Source organism: Dicentrarchus labrax, unplaced genomic scaffold (assembly GCF_905237075.1).
Source record: "Dicentrarchus labrax unplaced genomic scaffold, dlabrax2021, whole genome shotgun sequence".
Taxonomy (NCBI): domain Eukaryota; kingdom Metazoa; phylum Chordata; class Actinopteri; family Moronidae; genus Dicentrarchus; species Dicentrarchus labrax.
This window is the reverse complement of record NW_026136708.1, coordinates 9,651,067-9,673,647: the sequence shown is the minus strand read 5'-3', so window position 1 is coordinate 9,673,647 and position 22,581 is coordinate 9,651,067. Positions and strand designations below refer to the sequence as shown.

General features: G+C 39.0%; 1 protein-coding gene across 1 annotated transcript in view; it reads right to left on the bottom strand.

The window, feature by feature from the left end:
- Nucleotides 1–2,239: 2,239 nt before the first annotated feature.
- The window catches only part of nkain2 (sodium/potassium transporting ATPase interacting 2), a 77,783-nt gene continuing 57,441 nt past the window's right edge, over nt 2,240–22,581 (bottom strand). The window contains exons 5-7 of the mRNA XM_051408608.1: nt 14,001–14,061; nt 9,316–9,397; nt 2,240–6,846 (exon numbers count right to left, since the gene is read on the bottom strand). Coding sequence (XP_051264568.1) covers nt 6,837–6,846; nt 9,316–9,397; nt 14,001–14,061 — 153 coding nt within the window. The 3' untranslated portion in view covers nt 2,240–6,836. The remainder of the gene's footprint in view (nt 6,847–9,315; nt 9,398–14,000; nt 14,062–22,581) is intronic.

Genomic DNA, 22,581 nt, shown 5'->3' with positions numbered 1-22,581 from the left:
ACCCCACTGTTTGACCTGAGTTTAACCTATTGGGAAAACACATGTTTACCCTAAAATTTCATGTCAAAAATCTGCTGTGAGGAAGGTCTGAAGGGCCTTGTCTTGAGAAGAAGTGTGTGTGTGTGTGTGTGTGTGTTAAAATACATTTTCAAGACCGGTTTAATGTGTAAATATGTTGCATATCCCTACTTTAATGTGTTAATTAAATGATCCCACAGTAGACCTTGGACCAGGAAGTATAACACACGTTGAACAACAAAGTGTAAAGGATTAGTAGTGATTGTGATAGTGGCCCCACAGCTCATTTCTGCTGTGGTGGTTGCTATGGTCTCATGCGTTAAAAGACATAATAATGGTCTTAATGCTTCACATCATCTGTTATCATGGATGAGATGTGTCCAAGGCTGCATATTACAGTGGTAGTCTATCTGTCTGCAGTTCGGAGCTCCCACTGAACAGCAGATCTTTTTCGATATTCGGTCCAGCTGTATTCGAATATTAAGAAGGACAGAAGTAGGTCATGATACAATGCACGTTTGGTTTAATTACTTAGTTTCTATCCCTTTGGACAAATATAATGTAGCAAGGACAGAGTAGTGAAACTGAAAGCATCGGGAACCTTTACATCTTATTTTGCAGGTTAAAAGTAAAATTTGAAAATTTGACAAAATTGGAAAAAAAGTCTTAAGTCAAAGTCCGCTGACTAATTTTGCCAGGCGCTTTCAACCACATCTCATCAGTGGGTGGAGTTTGCACAGTCGTCATGGAGATGGCTCAGTTCATATTAGGTCATGTAATGACAGTTGTGACATCTCTGTGACAACCCACCAAACTCTAATGGCTGATTAGGACCATGAGATGTGGTTGAAAGTCCTAGAGAAAGCTAGTAAGTGGATCTTGAGTTGGATTGTGTAAATTGGACTTGAACTTCAGCTTTGGTGTTGTATGATCCAGTCGCAGTCGAGCTGATTGTGGGTAAACAAAACCACCCTTGTTAGGTACATCCTGTATAGTGGTATACATCGGCCATGTGTGCCCATCTGCCCCATCACCGACCCTGAGCAAGACACTGAATCCATCAGTTAATCGACTATAAACGTGTAATTTAAGAAATAATATTGCTGTTATTATCATTATCACTATTATATTGTTACATGTGGTAGTAGTACCGTAGTAATATCAGGCTAGTTCCAGGCTACATGCAGCTTTTGAATGGCTGTAGACCCATTACTTTGCATTGCATCACATATTCACAATTCTCACCCTCATAAAACTCCACCTTTAAACAGAATTCATTTCAACAGGGAACGTGACACTTGAACACGTAAGAATTAAATTAATTTGGACGGACACATTTTTAGTCAAAAGCTGTTGGCACAACTTTCAAATAAACCTAACTAGGGCGCCTGTAAAATGGGTTGTTAGCTCTGTTACAATTCCTCATTAATGCCATGGGGCGTAAGCCACGCAGTAATTAGTTTGCTTGTCCTGGCTGTGCCCAATTGGTTTTAGTGGAGAATGCCAACAATGTTAAAAAGCCTTTACAAGTGCGAGTGTCAGCTTTATTACATAAAGCCAGAAAACCCATCAGACACTTTCTGGAGTGTGCTGTTCCATTAAACAGGTCAAAAAGCGGGGACGCTCTGCAGGCTACAAATAAATATTTTAAGTACTTCCAACCTTGAGCATTTACTCCATCTTAAACTCAGTCTAATGCATCTGCATAAATTGGGCTTTTCATTCTCACTCAAGAGGTGTTTAGTCTTAATTGGGTGGATGTTGTTTTACTTTAACACCATTCTTCTCAGGGATTTAAACACTGAATTTACCTTTGAGCGCTAGATGAGTATGTAAGAATGCCACCCACTCTACTCTTCTTGCTGATTACCGGTATATTTTCTCGGCAAAGGAACAGTAGTGTGTCCTGGAAATGACTCTCTGTGTCTGTGTGTGCACAAGTTAAGGAGCTACGGATGTACTTTATGACTGGTCAGGATGTGTGAAATGAAGTGAAAGAGAAAGTGATAGGGGTTTTTGACTGTTGCCCTCAGCTGTCTTTTAGAATACTATTTCAGTTAGGTTTAGCTGGATTTTCTCTTGGCCAGACAAGAATGAGACACCCCCCCCCAAAAAAAAAAATAACTCTGAGAATACTTAGTCATTCACATGCATAATGTAGCAAATGTAAATAATTTGAGGTCACAGAAAATAGGTGTCAGAGAACAGAGGACACAAGATAGACTTTCCTTCTCCACTGTCTACTTTATTCCCAACTGTCTAGTTTATGTACAGTCGATCACCTGTGGGAAAACCATCATGAAAAGAGAAGGAGTTAAAACAACATAGATGGTCCTAGTCAGTGGTGAACATTAACAAATTAACCCAGAGCCACAGAGAGAGTTTGGACATTACTGTTTTCACCGGCAGTATGTTCCTGCGTACTGACAGTGAGTAATGTATTATGTGTTACTACATTCTCTAAATACTCCTCTAACATAACAGTCTCTGCTGCGACGGCCCAATTCACATTAATTTATTGTAATTGAACATTTAATATAAGGTTAATTTAAAGGAAATAAAGTTTAGAGCATTGGACATTTTGTAGGAACTAATGATAGTTTTGTTTATTTTCTTAAGTAAGCAGTTGTTTTCTGCTAACAGTACAAATAAACACAGAGCTGAGCTGTGGAGTACCCCAGGGTTCTATCCTGGGTCCCTCCGTTTTCTTTTGCATGATGTTCCTTCATTGTGTAATATAATTATCGACATAGTAATTTTTGTCCTTTAGCAATCTGTTTCTTTATTAAACTAATTGTACAAGCACATTATTATAGTTATTCCAATTCAGATATTTCTGTCTGTGTTGCTCTTACTGTGTTGAATGGATTTGGCTCAGATGGCAAGAAGCGATGTCATGTCAGGATGTAGCAATATTTGAATCAAAATGTAATGAAAATTGGGTTGTTTGCTTATATTTTCAGGCCACTGTCGAGAAATAAATATAACTTTAACTGATTGTTACTTAGTCATACATATTTAAAATTGTAGAGAAACAATTACAATTTTAAATCAAGTTTTCAAGCCTTTTGCTCATCAAATGCAACATTTCTTTTGCATTTAGTGACAATTTGGCCAAACACAGGGTATATGTCTTTCACTATTATTACATTTACTGAGCACCATATTATAGTAATAACTATGACTGTACAGTCTTATCACAACTGTAAAACTCAGAAATGAGTAGTTGTATTTTAAGACAGATTAAGAGACAATGGTTTGACTCAATGTTTATTGACACCATTCAACAAAATGAATGTCTTGGCATCTATACATGTTTAACTCTCTCTGTACAGATGATCTACAGACAAAGGCTCTATTGACTGTTCCAAAGTCAAAATGTGATCAGGCGACTGTTAAGATAAATCAAGAACTATGTAGATTATGTTTTTATTATTACTTTAAAATACATTATTACTGTTGTTATTGCTGTTTGTTAAAAATCTCTGACGAGTTCTTCAATTTCCACCAGTTTAGTTTGTGTTGAAGTTGTGGCTTTGCAGATTCTGGGTTAAGTGTCGTTCAGTTCACCATGACGCAGAAAAGTACAATGTACTGCAGTACAAAGTCTAACACACACGTGCGTGCACACACACACACACACACACACACACACACACACACACACACACACACACACACACTTGAGTCACATTATATATCTGAAATCCTTTCTGATTTAGTGAATAATTGCTTCAGTCTGTTGTTATATCTGCCGGATTGGTGGTTAGGTTCATCAGGTATTATTGAACTGATCAACTCCATTAAAGATAAATATATTCACTTTCAGTTCAAATAGTGTAATTAGCTAATGGCATGACCAACTATCTTTTTCAATTAAGCTTCTAAATAATGGATTACGTGACCCTTTTCACAGTATTAGCTGTGCACTTTATCAGCAGTCATTTTATTTATTAAAAAGGAATGCGTGGTGTTGGTTGATAATTCAAACATAAATGAATACTGTAACGTTAATTATGTGCTGAAGTGAAAGTGAAATTTCAGCCCTGACAGAATGCTTAATGAAAGGATTACAGATTATAGTGCAACTATTCCTCCCATTCTCCTCTTATTCTCTCATTTCAAATATGCTGTACAATTAGAAGAAATAAAACATAGTAGTCCCACTTGTACACAACATCATACATTAGTAGTCAACTAGAAAAAACAGTAAACACGGCCACATGTGATTAAAAAACGTCTAGAAGTTCAAAGTTACATTTCATCGTTTTACATTGTAGTAGCTATTTTTCTCCTTTACTCTGTAGACATTTCAGACTGTGTTATTTATAGAAAAATCACAAAGTTCACATTTAGGACTCTTTGAAGAGAGTTGAGGAGCATTCAACAAACCAAACAGTTCCCATTTTAAGTAGCTAGTTAGTCACACGCAGCATGAGATTAAATACGCAACAGTTTGGAAACAACTCATGCAAACACACAAAATGTTGTTTCTGTCCTCCAGAGTGACTGTCAGTGGAGCCTCACGGGGCAGCGACTCTGAACGTAACCCACAGAGTTTTGTTACAAAACATGAACTGCTGAAGATAACTGGCAGATGGGGGGAGGAAGGTGGACTTTGAGATCAGTTTTTAGTGAGGGAATAGTCTGTTAGTCCATCCTTATGTCAAGAGAAGCCAGTGTTTGCACCTAGAAATGTTCCTTGGTCGACAGAGAAGGCCTCAAACATTTGGTCCAGTGATTGCAACACAAATGCAACATGTTTAGTCACATTTCCAGAAGGAATCGGTTGATTTTTCTAAGCAGAATAAAAGAGAAAACCTGCCGGCCGCCTGGGATGCAGATGTTAGTTTTTTTTTAATTTGTAATATACTATGCTATTTTTTCCTACACGTGAACCAAAGACAAGTGGACCTGAGACCCATTATTTTTGGTCCCAGTCTGTGGCTTTCAGAAACCAGGCTCTACAGATATCCATGTGGTGATATTGTTGGCACTTTCAACATTAAAATTCGAGTATTGAGGTGAAGGGGTGGGGGTGGGAGTGGAGGCTGCTCTGTCTCTGGCATCTCTCTCGTATAATGTTTATCCTTGTTAGCCTGCAGGTGAGGGCGAACATGTACAGTGTCATCGAAGATTCAGCCTCTGTCTTTTCATATCCCTTTCTTTCACCAATAGTTGTCATCCACGAGCGGTTTAGGAATGCAATATACCAATTAAAACAATCAATAATGATGTGATTCAGGCCACTCTGACTGTGATTGTCATTTCTGTAAAGGGTATATCTTTTCTCTTTACGTGAGCGTCCCCTGTGGAAGATTTTGGCTGCTCTTGATCTATTGGGAAGAGTTGGATGCTGCAGTTTGGTCTGATCTGGCTTCCAGCTTTTTTATTTATAATTAAGAAAAAGGGAAACAACCTTCCTGCTGAATGGGACGGGCGAGTGACAACAGAAGCTTGGCTTTGAGAGCTACAAAAGGACTGAGGTGGAAGGGAAACTGTTGACTGACCTCCATCCCTCTTCAGTGGTAGTCTTTGTCATGCTCTGTCTCTATCTACCTCTACTGGTCTGTCTTGGATGGAAGACAAAATATTTAGACAGGAGGAGACCAAAAGACACATCCGGAAAAACTATCCCATCTATATTAATATGGCAGAAAACATCCCACAGCAGTTGAGATGCTGCAGCTAAAGGGTCTCCTGTCAATCTACCTGTTGCATCTGTCTGTCAGGTGTTCGGCCATTCTGTCCGGCAGACTGAATTTCTATTGTAAACATTAAGATTCACATTAGTAGTAAAAAAGTTAAATGGTATTACATCTGTAATGTGTGTGTGTGTATGTGTGTGTGTGTGTGTGAATTCAGATATGCATTACATAATGCCTGTGTGTGAATGTGTCTGTTTCCTGTACACATGCACATGTGAAATGAAAGTATATGCAAATCTACACATCACACTGTTATTTAACATTCAACGTATTTGATGAAACAACAGAATAAATTGTGTAGCTTGTACTCATGCTTGAGTCCAGCCCCTGACTTCCATCTTTGCTTTGTCGCTTTTTGCAACAAGAACCTAAATGCACCAAAAAGTAATCTAAAAAGAAGATGTATGACATTCCTACATCGGTAGTCTTGTTAGTAGATACTTGGTTGGAAGTCCGGTGTCTAATCTGTTAGGCACAAAAAGCAAAAAGTTCCAGTGACGGTTAAATGGGCTCTTTTGTGTACATGAGAATGTGTCTCTGGGTTTTTTTTTAACTCTTTGGTCAGGCATATCTGCACTTGAGAGCTTTTAGATACCATGACACTTGAGACGGCACCTGATTTCTACAGTAGCTTGAAGAAACAGGGCTCCATATTAAACATCTCTGATAGCAGAACTTCACAAGTTCTCCCTGGAAGCCTGAAGAAATGCGCCAGTAGTTCACCAATGAGTCGTGGCCTCTTTGGTTTCTTTCACAATGCGGATACCCAACAGCACAAGAGGATGCAAGTCATTGGCTCCCGGTTGCGTCCCTCAGAGACAAAGAAATGCAGCTGTTACCAGAATCTACTTGTAATGGTGTGGCACAAATGTCCTGCAGTTACAGTGTTCTACCACACGAGACCAGTGTTTCATCATTAAATACAACATACAGGCAGACCGGGGAAACAATCTGACCAAGTACTGGGGGGGGATTTGTAGGTTGAAACACAGAATATCTTAGTGTCCTCTGTATCTTGTCTGTGTCTTGGTTGCTGTTTAATAAAAGACAGTTGGAGTAGTAAAAGCAGGATATTAAGCAATGGTGATTGGTAAGGCAGCATTCCTGGGTTTACTTTGACCTGTATGGAGAAAAGAGAGGAGAGAAGAGGGTTATACAAAACAGCGACTCAATCCCTTTTATTGCTTTAGTAAAGATTTAAAAGTAAATGTTTATGTGAACCTCTCAAACTGCCACTGCTAAGTCATGAATAGAAGGCATGTTGTGTAGCAGTATTGCCTCAGAAAAAACACATAAAGAACTTACAGTACACTGTGAAACTAAATGTTTTATGTAACTTTAAAGCTACTTGAGAAATTTGAGGCATTAACTGAGAACAGTAAAGATTAAGAGGTTTATGGTGAAATGCTTAGCGGTGCATTTGCTCAGTATCGTCCTTGATAAAATGATTCACATAATGTTGCTTGATGAGGACACCAGAGGCACTTGTCGTGTGTATTTATAAAAGATGATAATACTCAACAGACTGCTTAACACTTAACCAATGGGTATATTGGCTCTAATACTAGCCCAAAATATTAAAAACAATAACAAAAAAAAACCCCAAAAGAAACAAAACAAAACACTAAAAGCAAGAAAGAAATAATGTTTGGTTACTAACTTTTAGTGTAAATGACAGTGCTGTGCTGACAGTACAATAGCTTGGCATTTTAGCCAAATGCTAAAGATAGTATATCATTAGTTTTGAGCTCTGAACAAAACCAGTCAAGTGCATCCAAGAACGCAATTGTGAGGTTTAACAACACATGCAGGTATAAAACATCAGAACCTGATATTTTGTCTGTGTGTTATGTTTTTATTTTTAGGTTGATGCGTTTGGGATTATGCTAAACTCTCATTTGAATGCACATGGAGAAAGACGTGCTTTTGGAGGTCAACAACGAGTGGTTGGAGGGTTTTTCTTTCTTTTCTGTACAAAGAAATTTCTACAAAATTCTGGAGGCGGTAATTGTTGTTGTTATTTTTGTGTGTGTCTGTGTGGGTGGTTGAGTGTGTGTCCTGCGAGGTAGGGGGAGAGATTTCCATTGGGACAGTACAGCTGATGCTTTTTTATTGGTCCCTCTGGCCAGAGCCAATAAACACCAAAGTGAAAGGACAACAGCTGGGGAACAATGATAGCATATTGATGATGTTTAAGCAAGTGTGTGTGCATATTTGTGTGTGTGTGTTGTGTGTGTGTGTGTGTGTGTGTGTGTGTGTGTGTGTGTGTCTACATGTGTGTGTACATTAATGTACAAGCACAAGATGTCTATCAGCAGCTTTACCGTCTAGGTGTTTGTGTCTACAGTGTGCAGTGTTTGAGTGTGTGTGCTCTTCTATGTCTAAGAACCTGCATCTGTGTGTGTATAGATATGTGTATTCATGCTCCGACTCTTTTGTGAGAGTGTGTGTTTGTGTTTGCGGCCATTATCTTGGGGGTCGATGATTTATGATCTGTGTTATGACTTCCACAGGGGACATATAAAACTACAGAATGGCCCTTTATTGCCTTTCTTCTTTGTTTAGTCCTTCGTTTCATCCATCACTGTGTTTCTTTTGGGAAGAGAAAGAGAGGGGAATTCTTTCTCTTCCTCTCTCTCTCTCTCTCTTTCTCTCTCTATCTACTAGTCTCTTGCCCATCTTGATCTCAATTTCTATTTCTCCATCTCTCTCTCTGTCCATCTGTATCTCTCTCGAAGTCGCTCCAGCTCTGTTCTCTAATAAAGGGAGTTATTGATCACCTGTCTGCCGCACATCAGTGGAATCACCATTATTGCGTATTGTTGTTTGTTACTGTGGTGTAGCTTCTGCTGTATTGCTTTGGCGCTTTCCACAGGACAAAGTGAGATGGTGAGATTGATGCAGCGCTGTCTAAGCCTGGACTCAGACTCATTTTGTGTTATCCTATTGGTCCTCCAGCCTAAGAATAGCTGATGGTCTCCATGAAACTGGAATCTATGGTTTCAGTCTCAGGAAATCAGCATATAAACTAGAATCCAGCCTGCAGAGATATGAAATAAAAGCTTCTGACACAACAAAAGCTATTTCATAACACAAAAATATTTCTCAAGAGGATGCTCTTTTCAGTCACATGTGGGTAAAATATCTAATTATGAAACACAGCTTCGGCAAGAATGTTATTAAGGATACAGCGGCTTTCATCGCACACCCCACCTTTATTTGTCACGTGTGAGGGGAGTGATGAAAGCCCTACAACAGTGACAACTGATGAGACCTTGGGCTGATAAATGATAAGCCCTTATGCTGATACAGCGAGAATGTGCTTATATCATCCTCGCTGCAGAACTCAAGATATCTAACACAGATGAAAATGATTCCCTAAACACGGTATGCTGTTGGTGATAGGGTTGGCCTGAGGATATAGACTGTCTTTCCTAGCTGTTTCAAGCAGATTTAAGGCAAACGAAAACACCATTTAGCACAATATATGCTGGTTTATCCTAATATTTAGGACTGTTGCGGGCATGTGATAAAAAAGGCATTTGTAGATAGATATGTAGACCAAAAGACAGAGTATAACTTTACTTACATGTACATGGGCTGTAGTTGAAGGTGGGAGGTCTTCTGAGGCCCCTGGTAACCGTACGAGTCAAACCCTCCTATAAAATCAACTGCACAAAAACAACCTCAATTAGAGAAAGGGTATGCCATTGTGATTATAAACTGGGAACCTCCCACCACAGATGATTCATTGCATGAGGCCTCCTACACCTACAGAGGTCTAAACAGTACATTTTGTACCAGAACCACCACCTCTATTGCTGCTGTTCTTAGAGCTAATCAGGTTGTATAAAAATTCTGTGATGCAAATCTAATTCTATTTTTAGGATGAAGACTAAGACTTATGCAGCAATATATTTATGCCTTTAGTGTACTCTTAACTTCTAAATTATCTAGGATATCTCCACAGATTCCCAGGCTGAGGAGCTGCCAGCAGGTGGTTGCTTTCCTCAGACTGAGGCAGAGAGCCTGGACTTTTGAAGGGAGGAAGCCATGATATTTTTTTACTTTGATGTTGTAGAGCTCATAAAAGGGTACTTCCTTGCCTTGATCAGCAGCATACTTTCTTATTTATTCAGTATGATTTCGCAACATCAAGTACAATGTGGAATTTGGCTGTCACTGCAGAGATGAAAGAAGCTATAAGTATACCTTGAGCCCGCAATAAGCAAGGATATAAGTCCAAACATCACGTGAAAGCCAGCACCAAACACAGTCAGGCAAATAGATTTCCAACAAACAACACTGATTTCACTGATTAGTCTGTGTATGCCCATCAAAAAATATTTAATAAATTACATAATGAGCGAATGTGCATGGGGCTGTTATGTATTCATATCCTTACATCTCAGAGTATAGTGAATATAATGCTGTAACTCATTTTAAAGGAATAGTTTAATATTTAGTGGCATCTAGTGGTGAAGTTGCAGATTGCAACTAACTGAACAACATTCGTGTCCGTATTTGCCGACCTGGGAGAGAAAACGAGCCGTGAAGTGTGTAGAAGAAACTACGGTGGCTACAAAACTTGTGTTAAGGAGAAAGGATAAGAATGGCTCTAAAACACTGTTCCTATATCCAGGTGATTATACAATAATGAAAACATACCTATCAATATTATATTCCATTTCTGCCAATAGAGCCTCCTAAATGTTACACACTGGACCTTTAACAAATTTAAAAACAAAAAAAACTACAACTTTAATTGATTTATAAAGTAGGAATCATTAGACTGAGTGCTGGTGTTGGTAATATTGAAGTGAAAATGTTATTTTATCACAGTTTTGTAGTTATTAACAGACATTCCAGTCTTTGGGTCGAGGTGTCTCTCCTCACATGAGATTCTTCTTATTTTAATTCTGTTTAAGTTACGTAAAAATTCATTATAAGTCACCACACCGTAGCTGTGAGTTTTCACACTTCTCCCTTAATCCTCTTAATGCATTCATGTGAAATTTTTGATTCAGCCACACAACGGGACAACAGATGATCTCCTTTGTCTATCAGCAGCTTTCCCGAACCTCTGCAATACTCTGATATTTCATGATCATTCGGCTCGTTATGGTCGTTCTGTCAGAAAATGCTGAGCGGTTGCCGGTGCTTGATGTACTCCTTCTTTGTGTGGATCCTTTCATGGAAGAATGGCCTGGTGTGAATGGTAAGGGTTTCCTGCTGATTCATGCTGCAGTCAAATAGTCTCAGCAGAGTTTCTGCCATTCTCGACCCTTTGAACACGAGAGGAAATGGAGCCCCTAACCTTGTCAGTGTGCTGCCTATCAAGCTGTAGCTGCCCAATTTAAAAATTCAGATATGTTATTCATAAGGCCCAGGTTTGTCCAATGAGCGCGTAGGAACATGAGCGATTCTCTCCAGAAGCCAGAAACTGCAGTATGATCAGTTAAAAATTGACAAGACACCAGCAGCAAACAGATTTCCGTTTTTTTTTAATGCTATAATATTTGAAATGATTGTGTTTTTTGGTTGTTTTCCAGTTGTGAATGTTCACTATTGACTATTAAGTGTCCTAAAGACTGATCATACAAAGATTGCAGCTGTTGTTTAAGGGTTTGTGTGTGTATCTGTCTGGCCGTGTTCATGTGTTTGATAAGAATCTGTCTGACACATTCGAGTAGCTGTGAGACAGATAAGACCGACTATAATGATTAATCTCCCACACACAGACACAACCACACACACACACACACACACACACACACACACTTAAACACACACACATACTCACTCACTCATGCACAGAATAATTATCAGAGTAATTAGCTTTCTCAGCAACTCAAAATCTTCATAGGTCCTCAGTGAGTATTAGCTTCTTCACCCAAGGCACATTTCCCAACAAAGCTCCCTGATTATTGTTTAGTCTCCCAGACTGCATTATCGCGCAGCGCTTTCCACAGCCACATTCAGGAGTTAAGGCTCGACAACATGGAGATTACAATGAATCCCGAAATTATTCTGTAGAAAATGATCTTTTTGTCACAGGAAAATGATGCATGTTGCTGTTGCGTACATATTCATTAGGCTTTAATAGCGGGCTGAAATGTGTTAGCCCTGTGATAGCCCTGTCCGGTGTTTTCTGTTGCTCCAATGCATGCTCGGCTCCAGCTCCCCAACACTTCCAACAGCATACACTGCTTACACAATGGAAGGAGAGATGGTTTGCTGATAAAGGTTATATTTTTAAGCCTAAGATTGCAACAGTTGAGATAAGAATGATTTCACAAGTAAATGTCGTAAGCTGCATTTTACTCTTGCTCTGTCTCATCTGAAATTGTTAGTTAGTTTCAACAAACTCTCTCTCAGGGTGCAAAACAAGCAGAAATGTGCCGCATCGAGAGCCAAGGGCCAAAATAAAACAGTTAAGCAAAGGCCAAATAATAACTGTTAGACATTAATTATTTAGATATGGAACAAGTGGCATTTTAGGGATCCTGTCATCACAAAGCTTATTAAAATACAGTGTTAAAAAAAACCTTCAAAAATAACCCCTCAAACTCAATTATACTCTATAAAAGTGGAATAGGAACACTAACAATCGGGTGATTTAATATTTATCTGTGACCTCATTGAACGCAGAGGTTTTGTCACACAAAGAGCCTTTAGAAACAGAAACTAGCCTTGTACGCGGTGCTGACCCACAGTTTTAGAGCAGATGGAAATAATTTCCCCCTGTCAATCTCAATCCCCAATCCGCTTTGGGCAGGAAAGGCAGCAGAAAAACTTGTCTACCGTCAGCGCTTTAAACTATCTCCACTGGTCCAGCCTGCATTTATTACCTATCAATATTTATGTGTTAGCAAACAGCATCCTCAATTCAGTGTTGAATAAGACATGCTTGGGTATCGATCCTCCCGCAGAATGGCATCGTCTACTTTAATGGAATAACTAAACTGATGGCCCCAGGTAGATGGGCTCATTTGAGTTGATGCTCGCAGACACGCACGGCATTCAAAATCCAACAATCACAGAATTAACATGTTGATTTGCTTCATTTTGCTCGTCTATTACTGGCATTACACTTCCAATGCAGTTCATTCAGACTGTCAAACTGCTTACTAAATGGAAGTCAATGTTCGCGCTTCCCAATCAACATGGTTGTATTGATGAATTGATGTTTTGATAAAAGATGAAATAAAAAGAAATGATTATGAATTACCATCTTTTGTTATTTTTTCCCTCCTCACTCTTTGATTTTTCCTATGACTGTTGCTTAGTGATGGCGATTGAGAGTGTTAAGTGTGTGGGAGGGATGTATGACTGAAAGACAACTTTGAGCTAGCATGAATCTACCTAGCTCTCCTCATCTTTCACACACTCTCTCTCGTTTTAATCTCCATGCGACTGTGAATGAATGAGCTGCTGGTTGCAAAAAGCAAATTCTGTCTAAGGGTCAGTAAAGGCATCTCAGTCCAAGGTGGCTTCATTCAAACATGCAGCTTCTTTATGAAGAGAGTGAACGAGAGGACAAGTGAGGAAAGAGGGATGAAGAGAAAGGCATCGATATGAGGCACAGATTTAATTTACTTCACAAGTTCGATTCAAAAGCAACAGCTATGTAGACTCAAACCACCCAAAACTACTTTACCAATATATGCCAATGTTACCTGAGACAGACACTTGTCAAACAGTGTGAGTGCTCATCATTAAAGCTTGTCCTCTTGTACTGTCAAATGTGAAAACACACTGTTTGAAGAATACAGACTTAGGTAGGTTCCTTGCCTTTTCCGCTCAAGAACCAAAAGCGAAATTTGGTGCCTCCCTGGGACCCAAACTAACACAAAAACATCATGAACTGTCAACATTTATAAACTACTGCTACTATAGGGTCTAGCAACAACCAACAACTCAAATGCTACACAGACAAACACGACTGACTTAATTTTCCGCTGTATCTTCTTTGCATAGGAAAAATATTTTTTTGTCTTCCCCGATCTGAGAACGATTCATTTGGAGAAGTCTGTTCAATTTGTTTATTTTTAAGCACCTCCCCACATTAAACACACACATAATTTAGTTGAACTTGAACTCCTCACTCAACTTATTACTACACAAATGTTCAACAATTTGTATACAAATATTCAGCAAACAATTAGTAACACGTTTCATTAATCTTTGTTGAACATTATATATACAAATGTTCAACAATACATAGACAAATGTTGTGTGTGTGTACATGTTTGTGTGTGACTGTGTACTTACAGCTATCCTCTTCTTCTGAAATGAGCTTGACCACATAGCAGGCGTAGATAAACCCCATCAACTAGAGACAAAGAGAGCAGCAGAAACAAAGGAATGATTATTGTTTGTGTAAGACAGACAGACAGACAGACAGACAGACAGATAGATAGACAGATAGACAGATAGACAGATAGATAGATAGATAGATAGATAGATAGATAGATAGATAGATAGCATGGACACTAAACAAATTGTTGGAACAGACAGAGGAAACAGGTGTTGGTGTAAGTGGAGCAGAACAGTGCTGTGGTATTTTGCTCAAAAATAGAGCACTTGAATCAATGGACACACACACACACACACACAGACACACAGACACAGACAGACACACACACACACACACACACACACAGACACACACACACACGCTGAATGTCAGGCATCTTCAATGACAACCACAAGGTTAGCCTAAAGTTTCATGGTTTCAGAGCTGCACTGGCACTGTTTTAATAGACATCTTCAAACCTTACAACAATGACAAACAAATAACAAATTGTCACAACCGTGTCTCCATTATGGCGCTGAGAGTTAACATAAGTGAGATTGTGATCACTGAAATTGAATTTTCAGCTCCCTCTATTGCTTTGGTAGTCTGATGTTAAGGTAGATAGTTCCGTATTTGTTGCTATCGTCAAAATGAAAACCTCACACCGCCACCCGCTCTGACAGGGCTTTGTGTCGGGCTTGTAGCTGAACGCAGAGGTGTACCTCACATTGTTCTCCCTCCCTCCCTCCCCCACGGCCTCACCTCCGTTTGAAGCCATTCACACACCTGAAAACAATAATGGCTGCATACTGAACTATCAAAAAGGGGCTACAGTGCTGTGTTTTTGTCTGTTGACATTGTTTCAAAAAAAGCATTAAATGTGTGTGTGTGTGTGTGTGTGTGTGTGTGTGTGTGCAGTGTTTAGACAGTGATATAGCAGTCCACACTAGCAGAACACCTTTGCTCTCTGATCTGCTCTCCCATTGGCTGTCTGTTTCCAAGGCGACCTGCACGAGGTAGCTGATTGGAACAAAGACGCAGGAAGGTGTGTTCAATGTAAGGTCAGCTTTTTAGTGACCTTATTACCCCGCGATGATAGAGGATGAAACGGAGAGACAGAGGGAGAAATGTGGTAAGAGAGGAAGACTGCAGGCAGACAATGATGGCAGCATATGTGTTGATATGAGGTGTTTAAGTAACAAATCCTGAATAAAGAGGCTTTATTGTTCAAATAAGGCTTATGTGCGGGAAATGACATTGACCTGGTTGGTATTCTATTGACTACATGGACACATGCCAGCACACACACAGAGCCTACAGCACGTAAACACACACAAATGTGAGCAACTACATTTGAGATTCAGAGTATAGCTCAAGGTCTTGACCTCATTTAGTCTAAATAATGTTCAGCTCCCAAAGCACCCCTCTCCTCACTCCTTTTCTCATACTTCCTCCCTCTCTCGCTATTTCCTTCCCGCTCCTCTTCCATTCTCTCTTTCTCCACCATTTCTTCCTCTCCCTTAGCTCTTCCTTCCTTTTCTTTATTTCTCCTCTCTCCCCCTCTTTTTCCTAACAGTTTTCGTCCGTCTGTGACAAGCAGACAAGTCATAGAAATATAGTGTTTTGCTCAGTGGGGGATGAATTTATTTAAAGCTGAGCCAAATACTGGAAGCAGACAATGCTGCCAGTATCAGCAAGGGGATCAACAGTGATGAGAAAATCAATCTGGATAACATAGGAGGCTTTTATGTATCAGATATGCCTTGAAAACTTACCACAGCTCAGAGTTGCTGATAAGCTTTACTCGCTACAAAACCTCAGTTGTCACTACCATTGACAGCAGTTTAGCAGAATGCCTTTATTTTGAAAGATTAAGGTGACCTCAAGCCACCTCCTGTCCGCTGCCACTTCAGCTAAGATGATTTATTATAAGTATTCACTTAAAGGAGACTTTTAATGTTACAAAGTCAAAATGTTGTTTAAAAGGCTTTCACAAGTTTGGGGAGTTTTCTGTCACATGCAGTAAAAGCTAAACTGGAGCCTGTTCTGTCTTCTGCAGGCTCATTGCCTCTGAAAATGACTTTTGGGTGCAGTTTTGTTAGTACCACTGAGCAGAGTGCAGAGAGCTGTGCCACCCTGCAATAGAGAACATTTGATCAGCTGTGACAGAGTGCGTTTCTCCGCACATCAATATCCTGTTAATATTCTGGGTGCTCAAGTATTCCGTTTTGGTGTTGCTGCATGTAAACATAATATCCTGTTTGCAATAAGTCTGATTATATCTTCTCAAGATGTGAAAAACCCAAATAAGATAGCCGGGGGTACAGCCGTATTAGCTATGGGGCTATGACGTGCGTGTGTCTTATCTTGTTTATTGTTGGGATTTTGGGTCTGAGTAGGTCCGGTGCCTGCAGTTATATCTGGACTATCCTGTTAACTGTAAACTTAAGTATCCAGCATTTTGAGTTTTGCAGGGGGCTAAAAGGTTCCTCCGGAAAATATATAAATATATGTCTGGAACAGGTGTTGATATGACTAACAATATGATAAAAAACAAACAACCCTCCTCATCTCTTAGCCCACAGTGTTGTATTCAAATGGAAGTGACATTATCCTTAACTTTATTTATTTATTTCCTAGTGGACGATATGTTACTCAGTGTGACTCATACATTGAAGCTCAAAGTGTTCAGATTATTAAGTGAAAATGAGAATGCAAGTTTGACCAAGGGTTATTGTTTGGAAAATTAGCTGTGAGGATAACTTGATGACTTACTTATTATGATGTATATTATACATGTTCATTTAAATTGCTTTCGTTGTTTACATTTGATTCATTTACAGTTTTATTTCATCTGCTTTCGTCTCTGTTTCTTCAGCTGACAATTTCACTTCTTTCATCAGAATTTACATGTCAACTGACACTTCCACTGCTTTCATCTCTTACTGTGTAACTGCGGCAGTGGAACGGTGATTTCACTTCAGCTGAAACTTCCAGCCAAAATGTATCTCACTTTGATGATTTCAGTTCCTCTCAGTGCTTGAACTTGAGCTCTTCAACTTCTTTCAGCACTCAGCTTCACTCAACACAAGCAATTAAATTAACACTTTAATTTAATAAGTGCTTCCACATACACTTTCAACTTAAACTGCTTCAACTCTCCTGTCCTCACTATCATTTCAGGTTCTTTCACTAATTATAGTTTGAATGCTGCTTCTTTCAGTATTTCAACTATTTCAAAGTCTTGCAACTGCAAATTCCGACTGCCAGCACACTAATATCTTTAGAAACTGTTTCTGTTTCTAGTTTGAACTATTTTTGAGGAACTAATGAATAATTAACAATTAATAACGGTGACAGATCACAGTTTGTGTGTGAGAGATATAAATGAGATGAAGTATTGTAGCTTCTTCCCTGTCCCACTTTGTTGCTGTAAACATTTCCTTTCCAGCTTCTGTCTGCAGTTCAGTCAGGATGAATGAGAGCAAGCTGTGTCCCGGGTTTCTCAGACAGACACTGGTTCCTTTTTTCATTTTGTCTGTGGATTAGGGTTACCTAGTTACCGCAGCAAAACTGAAGGATGTTCGGTGTGACGGGTGGAAATGGAAATGGAAATAGCACCACTTCAGCATGGACAGGATCCCTGCCCTGATCAGCCTGACAAGCAATAACTTGTACAAGTTCAGCACTTCACCTCACAGAGGCATGTACCTCATTCAGAGCAGAAACCATTTTTATGGGGTTTTATGTGCATGGTGATGCACAATATCCCAGAAGGCAGGAAGACAAGTCTTTATCCCATTTCTCAAAAATACTGTGCAGCAGGTGCTTGTTGCCATGGTAAACAATGTAGTTAACTATGCAAGAGTGAGTCAGCAAAACCTATTGGCATTATCTTAAGGCAGGGAAGAGTAACGGTATGGGTAATAGACTGTCAAATGTTCTTGCCTCTCCACGATAGTTGAGTGTAACATTTCCCCCTTCAGAGCTTGAACAGAATGTTCTGAACAAATGTTTGCAACAATAATGACTGCAAAGCGGGCTTCATGCATTGCAGATACACCCTCTAGTTTCACAATGTCCTCACAATTTTTTTTTTTTTGCCTCTTAGCATGCTTACTATTGCTAATAAGTACTACACACAAAGTACAAGTGTGAATGATGGGAATGGAACAGTTTTGCAGGTATTTAATTATAAACTTAACATTTTGACCCGATGGAGGCTCTACATGGAAAGTTAAAAAAGTGATTACAATTCATCCTGAGGGGGGCATTGACGCATGTACCACATTTAATCTCAATCACTCAAACAGTTTTGACAGCACATTTTGCTCAAAACCAAGAATGTGAACCTCATGGTGGTGCTGGAAGAAAAGTAAATTAATCACTAATGTCATTTGGATAAATTGGGACCATGAATATGTGTACCAAATTTCATGTCGATATGTCCAATATTTGTTGACATATTTCAGTCTGGACCAAAAGTGGTGGAACAACCGATCAAACACAGGCAGATGTTGCAATCTCCAGAGCCACACAACAAGGGCAGTGAAATGAGATCCTAGTATATGGACAGCAATCGCTCTTTGTACTTTTACCTTTAATAAAAAATACATCAATTACAGATGGATTTTATATTTGGCATTGTTGTGTCTTTTTTGACCTGAGTTATGAGGTAGCACACAGTATCAGGATATTTGGAAATTACTGGATTTAATACAGTGAATGCCTTCACATTAGTGCCCCAAATGATAAAGGCTGCCATAAAAGTGCAGGGCTAAATTTGCCATGTGGCAAGAAAATGCCATTAAACTAAAAAAAGATAACTGAATCATTATTCTCTCCTACAGTAATCAAGTCCCAAATGCTCCCTTAGCAGAGATTCTGATAGCACCTGGAAGTTTTGAAAGGAGCCCAGGGAGAAATTAGTTGAATGTCAAACAGCTGTTTGATAAGGAAGAGAAAACCTCCAGTATGCGTTCTGCATAGCCTGAGACCAAAAATTCATGGGTAGCATCATGGGAGGAGACCTTTTAGAAAAGCAAGGACAGATGCCATGGGCAAGGCAGTTATAGGTCAGTCACCCAGTGACGCAGTTTGTCCTCCAACAAGGAGGAAGGTGAGGTTGCATTTTGCCAAAACAATCGCAGTGTAAAGTGCTGACGCCACTGCATCGCCTCTCTCAAGGTTTGTAAACCTGAATAAGCTCACAGGTTGATATACGACCAACATTTCCGAAGATCATGACGTTATTTAGACCCATAATTAATTCTTTCCCATTTACAGCGTCTTTACACTTTAAAAAATCCATTACAGCTGCATAATTCTACAGCACATAGATTGCACTGTGATCATGTCACATTCATTGGATTAAATCTGTTTATGTGCTGAAGATGCCTGCTTAAACTCACACTAACGTTTTGCTCCAGTTCCCCCCCCCATGCGGTCTATAAATTATTTGTGATGAAAATATTTTGTCAGCCAGTCAAAGCTGCATAGAATAATTGCTGTAATATTACAATCAATAATTATGCCCAATCACTTTCATCTAAATGTGTTTCTGCTGTTTGGTGCTGGTGTAAAACCCACACAAAACTTACAGCAAGAAGAAATGAATCACGTATTAAGTAAAATCCAGTATTAACCTCGCTCACCCTTGAATTATCTGAAGTCACAGCTCTTAAATACAACAACAACAATTTTGCAGCTGCCATTTACAATCCCTCGTTGAAAGCTTTTCTTAAATTGATTTAGGAAGTTCTTACCTTTGTCTTTTTGTAAAAAACAAACAAAAAATAGGAGGTTTAACTTGTTCTGCAAATATAAGATTAGTGCTGTAGAGCACAGCGGTTGCCCTGGTTGACTGACATTCAATTCTCATGCATTGTTCTTTCTCTTCCCTGATCTTTGAATAACAACGGCTATAAAACAAATCCCGTCCCAGTGCTGCTTTTCATGACTACAGTTTGACCGTAACATGACATCATTGTCTGTGGTCAATGGTGACAATGTCGCATTCAATTCAGTCAGTAAATATGAACATAAAAACAACCCTTCATATGTTAATGTTTCAATTTCTTTCCCAAGTGATGACCAAGGAGACCATTTCAGTTATTTCCTCCTATAAATTTAAAAAGAGATAAAAAAAGATAAAATATACTTTATTGATCACACACAGGGGAACTTTGCAAATAATATTACGATATATAAAATTTAAATTATAAATTATATGATTTCACTCAAAATGGATTAAATGACTGAATTAACAGAACACTTCCATCTTACTGATTATTCTGAGAGGATCAGACCTTGGGCTGTCTATCAACAGCTTTCCTCTAAACTCTTAAAAATGGGTTACTCTTTTTGATGGTTCATAGTCACAGACAGCTTCCTTGTCTTTTATAAAGTATATGTGGATTTTAGTGTATTTGTGAATTTTGTAAGTAATATCTTGTACACTGTCAAGTAAATATCATTTTGACTATGTTTTAGCCATGGCAGCAATATGGCTGACTTTTCCTCTAGGGCCACCATGAAGTTTAAATTTGTGTGTTTTTTTTGTGAAATATGTTCAACATTTATTAAAACTATTGGATAGATTTAATCAGATTTGATTTAAACATTCCTGTGCCTCTCAGGATGAGCTGTTATCACCTTGCAGATCCCTTACAAATTTTAAATTGGCCAATAGCTTCATTTGTGACTTAAAACTAATGACATTCCCATCAGACTCAGCTGTACTTTGTGTTTAGTGGTAATTAGCAAATGTTAGCATGCTCACTTGCAAAACTATGATGGCGAACATTATACGCGCTTAAAAGTAGCATGTTATCATTGTTAGTGTGCAAATGTTAGCACGCTGAGGTTAACAGCATGAGCAAAGGGTCATGACTCTCTTAAAGGTGCATATTGCCTGATGCCTCTATCTGATTGCCTCGATTTTACACCAGAAATATGTCAATGATATGAGCCAGCTGGGTGTAAAACACAACTGTGGGTGTTGATATCGTTCAGTATTAAGTCTAAAATGGTTGCAATTTGTGTGCATTCTCTCGGTGAACTGTTGCAGTGTTCCTAATAGCTGCAACATGCAAACAAGCAGCATAACTAAAGATAATTTTCATCACATGAACACAAAACATTTCATAGTCAAGGTTATTCAGCTGTGTGCAGTGAAGGGTGTGAGTGTATGCTGGTTGACTTTCCAACCAAAAACAACAGTAGGTGATTTCACTGATTAGTTCCTCCACTCTGGTTGAAGTTATGCTAATCACTGAAATTACTTGCAGGCATGCACTCTAGACCACTGAGCCAGCTCCTGCTGCCTCATCTCAGATGTTTTTTTGTTGTGAAATATAATTTAATTATCACATTATTATCTGTCTGTGCTATTAGCAGGTAGAAAAAACTGTAATCACAGAAGTCATACTTCCGCATTCCCCCACTGTGCTACAGTCTGGCAGTGATGGCATTAGTCGACATTTAACTGAGGATGCTCTGGATCTCCCTGGAGAAGCTCTATGCTCTGTTCCAGCTCAGATCTTCATACTGTGCACCAAATTGTAAAGAAACCCTTTTGTGTTTTGTAGTTTGGAAAACTAGTTAACTCTTCAAAAACAGCCAGACAGAAAAACCAATCAGCTTGTAATTTTACAAATCAGTAATTCATTCAAGAGCAAATCCTTATGTTCAGTGCTGGCTGATTTGGTGACACCTTGTTACTTGTGGTGATAGCAAATGTGGTTTAATACTACAGGTCCCATAATTCTTGGGGCAGTAAAACAAACTATTGTTGTTTCAATAAAGAAGTTGTGCAGTAATTGGTCTTTTTCCATCATTCAGTGAGCCACAGTGATCTGATTTTATGCTGCACACAGCAATAGTCTGCGAACAGCCAAAGTGAAAGTAGCTGGTTAGCTCACTGAGAAGTTGAAGGTGCTGTCACCTAAGGCTCTTCATCTAACAGCTCACTGTGTCTGCTCCTTCTTGTTCCATTACTCTCAGCAGTATTTCAAACTGATCCGCTGCCCAAAAATTACCGTTGTCTTGTTTTGTAGATGCGTTTTTGATGAACGATAGCGGTCAGCCCTAATCTCACTGACAAACACGTTGCATTTCTTGAGACTGCTTCATAATAAAAGTCGACTTGTGTTTCACCAGTTAAATGGTCAGTTTGCATTAGCAGCAACTCAAGATAGTATTTTTTACAAATGTCACCACAGACACCCAGTTCGTACTCGTGCACACATTAAATAAATATTGCAATGCTTTCATCAGTTGGCCATAGGCTCAATCACCATTGTTTTACCTCATTTGGCGATAGTGATGTTTATTTAAATGAAAATGTCCAAGATTTGCCACAATTCAACATCAAATCTACATGAAACATATAAACCATTGGACAACCCCTGAAGAAGCTGGGTGTGAGACCTAATTTTCTTATGAGATTAATACGTTTATTATCTCATGTAGAAATAAAGAATAACTTTACAAGATTTGCTCTGGAGCCAACCCTGAACTGATACAACAGATGGACCTGTAACTGTAAACCAGAGA